Source organism: Grammomys surdaster, unplaced genomic scaffold (genome assembly GCF_004785775.1).
Source record: "Grammomys surdaster isolate TR1022 unplaced genomic scaffold, NIH_TR_1.0 126612, whole genome shotgun sequence".
Classification (NCBI taxonomy): Eukaryota; Metazoa; Chordata; class Mammalia; order Rodentia; family Muridae; genus Grammomys; species Grammomys surdaster.
This window is the reverse complement of record NW_021621401.1, coordinates 793,943-801,876: the sequence shown is the minus strand read 5'-3', so window position 1 is coordinate 801,876 and position 7,934 is coordinate 793,943. Positions and strand designations below refer to the sequence as shown.

At 51.0% G+C, this 7,934-nt stretch overlaps 1 protein-coding gene across 4 annotated transcripts in view; it reads left to right on the top strand.

Annotated features, from left to right (window-relative positions):
* The window catches only part of Ift140 (intraflagellar transport 140), an 89,162-nt gene that overhangs the window by 73,674 nt on the left and 7,554 nt on the right, over positions 1–7,934 (top strand). For all 4 annotated transcript variants that reach the window (XM_028761015.1, XM_028761018.1, XM_028761016.1 and 1 more), the window contains exons 19-25: positions 3,377–3,554; positions 4,416–4,606; positions 5,090–5,185; positions 5,387–5,519; positions 5,939–6,082; positions 7,012–7,140; positions 7,260–7,442. In XM_028761015.1, coding sequence (XP_028616848.1) covers positions 3,377–3,554; positions 4,416–4,606; positions 5,090–5,185; positions 5,387–5,519; positions 5,939–6,082; positions 7,012–7,140; positions 7,260–7,442 — 1,054 coding nt within the window. The remainder of the gene's footprint in view (positions 1–3,376; positions 3,555–4,415; positions 4,607–5,089; positions 5,186–5,386; positions 5,520–5,938; positions 6,083–7,011; positions 7,141–7,259; positions 7,443–7,934) is intronic.

Genomic DNA, 7,934 nt, shown 5'->3' with positions numbered 1-7,934 from the left:
ACACATCCCAGAACTCTACACCAGAGTTGGAGCCGTCCCGTCCTTGGAGTGAAGTTGTCAGGGAGTTGTATACAGAGAATGTCAGGAATCTTGTGGGAGTTGAGATGGTCCTGGACCAGAGGCAGCCACAGAGAATACAGTGTGCATTTGTAGAGAAGGCTGGAAGCCATTTCTTGGGCCCAGGCCCTCCCCATGTTTGGTGCACAGCAACCTCAACTTGGTAATAGAGGGCCTTTACTGACATTTAAGAAGCCCTCCTCCCAAATTCTTTCAGCCTGGCAGGGCCTCCAGCATAGGCTCTTCAGATCTGTTTGAAGAGGCCTTTGTCCAGAGGCCTTTGTGAAAATAGTGGGCATTTCAATGATGTCACATGAAGGGCCAGGGAGGCCCAGCAACACCAAGGCAAGCCCCAGTCTCCTACTCAACAAGAGAACCACTCGCCTTGTGCATGCCTTCCTGGTGGGCAAAGAAAATCCAGGGCACATACCAGCCAGCTTTGGGGTGTGTGTGTGTGTGTGTGTGTGTGTGTGTGTGTGTGTGTGTATATGTTGCTTTCTAGACAGTGCAGAAGCAGAGGGGCTACCCAGGGAAGTAGAGGCAGCCAAGAGGCTGTGTCCTCCCCCTCCCTCCATCCAGACCCACACCAGGCCTTAGGCAACAAGAGACTATTTCTTTTGGTTTGGTTACATTTTCTTGAGCCTCACCATGTAGTCCTAGCTGTCCTGACATTTACTGTGTAGACCAGGCTGGCCTCAAACTCACAGAGATTCACTTGCCTCTGCCTCCTGAGTGCTGGGATTAAAGGTGTGTATCACTATGTCTGGCTTTGTAAACACTTTTAAGAGTATAAGCACACAAATTAGTTAGAAACAGGGTTTTTTTTTTTTCTTTTTGTGTTTGTTTTTTTGTTTTTCTGAGATGGTTTTTCTGTGTAGCCTTGTCTGTCCTGGAACTTGCTCTGTAGATCAGACTGTGGCCTCTAACTCACAGAGATCCGCCTGCTTCTGCCTCCTGAGAGCTGGGACTAAAGGTGTGCACCACCACCGTCCAGCTCAAGATGATTTTTTAAAGAGTCTAATATATAGCTACCATCTTGCTGTAGACACAACTGCCCGTCCCTCAGATTGAGCTAGCCCAGCTGGCTTGGGAACGCACTGGCAGACCCTTGTCTGTTCTCAAAGTTCTGTATCGCTCACTGGAATTGTGCCAGGAGAACCAAGAATTTCCCTTGAGATTCCAAACTTAGCAGTGGATGACATTTCTAGGAACAGCAGAGACTTAAAGAACCCTGTTCCACAAGGTTTGTGGCTATCCCACAGCATCAGACATGAGGCCCGGAGCGCCCTGTGAGAGACCAAACAAAAGGGCAGTAGGGAGTTGTCATTTAAAGAGTGAGGCTTATTGCCTGCGGCCCTAGATGACCAGCCTCTAACACTGATGTGCGGTATGGTCTGGTCATAGTTGCTGCTGGATGCTGCCCCCGCTGGGGCCATGTGGCATTGAGCAGATTTTGGCCACATATGCTGCCTCACAGCTACCATGAGTCATTTGAATTCCAAAGCCAAAAGCAGAAGGACAGAAAGTCCACCTGCTGCAACAGTAAGTCAGAAAGTTGCTGCCCAATGACTGGCATCTCTTAGAGGTTGTCAGCTCAGCTCATGTGTCACCGCCTCCACGACAGCTCTTCCGTGTCCTCGAAATTGCAGACTAGAGTGTGAGAAGCACCAGGAGAGGCTGAGAAGCCTACAATGGAGAAGGGCTGAAGCCCTCCACAGCTGGCTAGGTTTGGGCTGGGATTTAGGGGTGCATGCTTCCCTCTCTCCTAGCCTGGCACCTTGACCCCGTGTTGCTGTCATGTAACTCTGATCAGACCTCACCCCCTACGAGCAGTAGCCACTAAAGGTGCATCACTGCTAAAATGAGTACATGCTTGCCGTCCTGTTACTTAATACACATACTTATGGAGTCAATCAGAGTTCCTACAGGACCCAGACAGGTCAAAATAACCTGTCGACAGAATATGCTAACTTGAAGGAAAGGACACCTGGATATGTCAAATTCCAACCACAGACACCCATACATGTTGTGGCGGCCACTCCTACCCCAGCCATTGTCTGAGCTAACATAGGTGGTACTTTCCCTCCAATTCTGTTCAAACCAGGGACTCTAAGATATGGGTCATCTAGCTGCCCACAGTACAACTTGGCCCAACAGATGGAGAACTCTCTTCCCCATCTTTCTTTATGGGCAGGTCATTAGGAAAATGTTCACAAAATTGTGCTATCGCCTCACTCATCAAAACAGCAGCTAGCCTTGTGTGGGCAGCTGCCCTCCAAGCTCCTTAGTTCTGCCACATCTGTGTGGCCAGAGAAAGGACAGACCTGCCCTGCCGTACTTCCTGGCTCTAGCCAGGCTTTCTCTGGAGGGGAGCCACTGGAATGTGATGGGAAGGGCTGAGGTAAATGCGTCTACATGGATGCTCCTGTCTTCACATCCCCTGAGGCCTCATGGCTGGCTGCTCTTCATGGTTTGCACTCTGTATCTCTGTCTCTGTCTCTCTCAGTGTGTGTGTGTGTGTACGCGCGCGCGTGTGTGTGCCTGTGCTGCAACACTGCTGTGATCTTTCAATATTAAGAACCTATTCCTGTTAGTTAAACTGGCTCCCTTTTCCACCTCTCTTCAGTATTTGTCCTGAGCTCTATGTTTACAAAAGGCTTGTATGTCTGAGGCAGGGGCTCTCCAAGAAGATCCAGGCTTACAGTGGAATACCACAAAATGAGGGGCAAGGAATGATCCACTGTCCAGCCACACATCAGGAGCTAGCCCTGCTTCAGGCCCCTAGATTAAATTGGGGTTGTGGGCTTCCCCCACCACCTTCCAAAACACCAAGTGTCTAGAAGTGGTGGAAGGCTGTCATGGCCCCTTCTTCCCGTAGGGTTCCCGACACTGGGAATAGTTGAGGGAAGTTCCTTAGAGTACCTTGCTCAATTGTGAGCAAGAGGTTCTTTGACATGACCCAGTGTGTGCTCACAATTAGGAAAGCCATTGTCGCTGAGCAGACAAAGTAACACAGAGGTATAGGTGCTCCTGTCTTCACAGAAGACTATCTGTTCCCTTTGTCCTCCCCAGAGGCCTTCAAGATCAAGGATACTATGTAAGACATGCTGGGGAAGACTCAGGATACCTCTTTCCATCCTTATTTTTGAGCAGTAGGCATGTGGTGCCTAGTCTTCAGTCTTACTATGTAGGCTATATACAGTACTATGTAGGGCCCCCTGCTTGACGGTTATGTGCACTGTCAGCTGCGGAGAAGGGGTAGTGGACACCCTAAACTCTGAGTTGGAAGCTGACAGAGCTTACTCTCCTCTGTCTACAGTGAGACTGTCTGGGAGAACATGGCACGCATGTGTGTGAAGACTCAGAGGCTGGATGTTGCCAAGGTGTGCCTGGGGAACATGGGCCATGCCCGTGGGGCCAGAGCACTGCGGGAAGCTGAGCAGGAGCCAGAACTGGAAGCCAGAGTGGCCATGCTGGCCATACAGCTGGGCATGCTGGTGAGTAGTCCCCGTTTCAGACAGACAGAATGAATTCCTTCATTGCCAAACTGAGCCTGCAGTAAAAAGGGCAGAGATTGCCAAGTATAGACCCTCGTCAGCTAGAGTCTAGAAACACAGGGCCAAGGAGATGGGGGTGAGGGGCTGGCAAGTGAATAGGCAGTCTGGCTTCTGGTCTCCTGGGGCCTGCAGAAGGGAGACAGGTTATTCCTGCCAGGTGTCTAACTACAAACAGAAGTCCCTCAGAATAACCTAAACCATCAGCTTGGTTTCTTAAGGCCTCTGGTCTCAGCTGGGCAACCTCCTCCCTCCTTCAGTCGCAGCTCACCACATACTTGCTTTCCCAGAGGAAAGATACTGACATGCTCCACACAGTCAGAGGCCACAGCCTTGACTTAGGACAGACCTCGGAGCAGGGAGTTGTGGGGGGCAGGTATTCCACCCACACTTATGCTGCATAGTAGGAGCACCCCCAGAGGATATCCTTATTTGTAGCGGAACACAGGAGTTCTGTAGGACCCCACCAGAGGCCAGCTGGGCTGTAGCAAGGTTAGACATTCCCTTGGCAATGTACAGGTCTCACTGTAACAGGTGACTGGCGTGTCACTTGGGTGCACGTTGCCTTTCTTGCTGTGCAGCCCTGTGCATGGTGTGTGCTCAAGTGTGTGCTCTCAAGGCGTGCTGCGCTTCTCTGTCATGAGCTCGTTGGGACAGCTAGTGTCCTGTTCTGTGACATGAACGTCACAGCAGAGTTACACTCTGACAGCCCCCTGTGACCATCACCCTTTTTCCTAGAATGATCTTTTAAACCATCAGCACTGCGGCCGATGCATGACCTCTTTCTACCCCCCCTTCCCCCAGGAGGAGGCTGAACAGCTGTATAAGAAGTGCAAACGCTACGACCTCCTGAACAAGTTCTACCAGGCCTCAGACCAGTGGCAGAAAGCTGTGGAGGTGGCGGAGCTCCATGACCGTGTCCACCTGCGCACCACCTACTACAACTACGCCAAGCACCTGGAGGCCAGCGCTGACTGTGGCCTGGCTCTCAGTTAGTGAGTGGGACATGGGCAGGCAGGGGTCCTGGCTGTGACTGCCCCCTCATCTGCCCCTAGGTGATATTTGATGGCCCTGGCAGTTCTAAAAGGAAGATCTGCCTCAGGACGGCCCATGTGATCCCCCATAGGAGCCATCCAGGAGCCTGGTTCTCTTGTGGCGGGAGGGGATGTTTGATCCTGTGTGTCAGTCAATGTGGTACATACCAGGCTGGGGAACCCCTGGAGAAAAATGTGCCACAGGGATACAGCCACAGGAAACCCATTCCAAATTGGGGTGAGCTGTGCTTAGTCATGTTCATGATCGAGAGTTTTAATGATGGACTCTGAGGTATGGCTAACATTCTGGTCCACATAGCACAAAACATACAACAGTGCACAGACCACAGGGCTGCAGGCCAGGTGTGCTCTCAGTCTGCTGCCTGTACTCTATGACAGAGCCCCTGATCATGAGGTAAAATGGGACAATTTCTCCTTCCACAGTTATGAGAAGTCAGACACCCAACGTTTTGAGGTACCCAGGATGCTCTCAGAAGACCTGCAGTCACTGGAGCTCTACATCAATAGGATGAAAGACAAGTAAGTGTCCCCACTGGGACAGCACCTCCCAGGTGTGCAGGCTTGCCATGAGGTCTTGTGGGTGTTTTTCCATGTCAGAATGGGGAATACCCACCTGATCCAAGAGACTCCAGATCTGTCCCTTCCAGTCTCATGCTACAGTGGTGCAGGGTGTCAGTTCCAGTGGGAGTGAGACCCTAAGCTCTAAGGGTTATTATACAGGACCCTGTGGAGATGGTGGGCCCAGTACCTTGAGAGCCAGGCAGAGATGGACACTGCATTGCGCTACTACGAGCTGGCACAGGACTACTTCTCACTGGTCCGTATTCATTGCTTCCAGGGCAACATTCAGAAGGTGAGAGCAGGCGGGGAGATAGAGCACTTGCCTGGTGTGCATGAGGCCCTCAGTTGGATTCCCTGTGCATGTGTGTGTGTGTGTGTGTGTGTGTACGTGTACAATTTTAATTAAAAAAAAGAAAAGTTGGGGTGGAGAGGTAGAGAGGCAGTGTAAGAGTACTTTCTGCCTTTGCAGAGGACAGAGTTGAGTCCCCAGCACCTGTGTGGGACAGCTTGCACCCACCTGTTAACTCTGGGAGATATGGTGCCTTCCTCTGGCCTCCACAGGCACGGCATTCATATGTTCAAAGACATACACAGAACAATAAGATATTTTTGAAAATATCTTATCACACTGCATCCTGTGGGAGTGGGCCTGTTTGTGTGGAGTGAGCCTACTGGACAGAGATAAGACCTGGGTGCTCTGGGTCTTTCTAGGCTGCTGAAATAGCCAACGAGACTGGAGACTGGGCTGCATCCTACCACCTTGCCCGGCAGTACGAGAGCCAGGATGAGGTAAAACAGGCGGTACACTTCTACACGCGGGCACAGGCTTTCAACAACGCCATCCGCCTGTGCAAGGTATGTGGTTCCACCTGGGCACCAAGCAAATGATGCTCTGTTGTGCCGTACCCTGCACTGACTGGTCCTGGAACTTGACTGGGGCAACAAGGGGCGGAAATGGCAGACACACACACACAGAAAACCTGGGACTGGGTGAGCTGTGCTATCTGAGAGCATCCACTAGCAACCCAGAAATGCCACGTGTTTACTGTATACAGCGGGGGAGGAGGGGTTAGCCGGACTTGGTAAGAGCTCTGATGCAGGGGAGCAGTCTCAGGCTGTGAACACCTGGGGGAAGAAACTGCAACCAACACTTTCTGTGCACACCATCAACTTTACACAGACCAGGGAAAGGCTTTGCTGTTTCTATGGGTCTGAGGCATTGGGTTCTTCGTCATGACCTTGCCCAGTGTCAACAACACACATTCATACAGGGTTCCTCCTCTCCCCACACTGTTGCTGATTTCAGGGTTATTAAGAATGCTTCAAACAGAGGTTGAGAGCCTGTATTGTGAACACTTACATCCACTGCTGGCTTCCATGGTCACTTCTGGCTCCTCTTGCCCCGCCCTTTCCCTGCCTCCTCCAATGCTGTCATTCATACTCAGGGCTCCTAAGCCAAGAGTAAGGTGCACATAGGTTACAGCCTCGCAAATAGAGACTCATCAAAAGCTGTTGGACATTTGTATGAATACCTGCTTTAGGTCTTGTTTCTGGAGTTATCCCTATCCTCAGGTATTTGTTGTAATACTCTGTAAAATAGAACAAGGAAGTATCTAAACACCCTGGTACACAGACTGACCTAGTAAGGCCTGGAGCTTCTTAGAAACTCAGCTGGCACAGACCTGTTGGTGGTACCAACACACCCCATACAGCCGCGTTCTAATCTAAATGGGTTTGGGTATGGGAGCCAGAACTGCCGCAGAACCACACCTTCCTCCATGCAGGAGAATGGCTTAGATGACCAGCTCATGAACTTGGCCCTGTTGAGCTCCCCAGAGGACATGATCGAAGCAGCCCGGTATTATGAGGAGAAGGGCGAGCAGATGGACAGGGCTGTCATGCTGTACCATAAGGTGAGCGCTTGCCCTCGACTGGGGACCTGCAGGGACTAGAGACACCTCCCCTTGTGAAGCTCCAGGAAGCCTGACTGGGTGAGCTCAAGCAGCAGCTAAGTTTCTACCACTGCCCATAGGCCGGACACTTTTCCAAGGCCCTGGAGCTGGCCTTCACCACCCAGCAGTTTGCAGCACTGCAGCTCATAGCAGAGGACCTGGATGAGAAGTCAGATCCTGCTCTCCTGGCCCGCTGCTCGGACTTCTGCATTGAGCACAGACAGTTTGAAAAGGCTGTGGAGCTTCTATTGGCTGCCAAGAAGGTACGGGGTTGGTAAGAGCCTTGGTGGGAAATAGTTCTGCCATCTCTCTTTGGTTATAAAGTCTCAAAACAATTATGGCTACAACTTGGGCAGAAGTCAAAGGGATCCTACCAGCTCACCCAGCATAGTACATCAACACTGATGCCAGGAGGCAGCCTTACCACCCACCTCACATCTTCAGTTCTAACTAGGCAGTAAGTTCTATGCTCATTTGCATGCATGTGTGCAAGTTTGTACAAGTGTGTGTGCAATCGATGAACTGCACACAGCAGAAATGTCCCATGTTTGGGGCCTTGTGTGATTTTCAAGATGGGGTCTCTCAAGCTAGCCTCAAAATCCTCAAGTCATCCTTGTGCCTGAGCCTTTGAAGTAGCTAGAACCACATAGGGCGGGGGTTGTTGTTATTGGTTTGGTTTTGAGATAGTATCTGTCTCTAAAACCTAAAGACATGGCCTTGAACTCACTATGTAGCTGAAGCTAGCTCTAACTCAC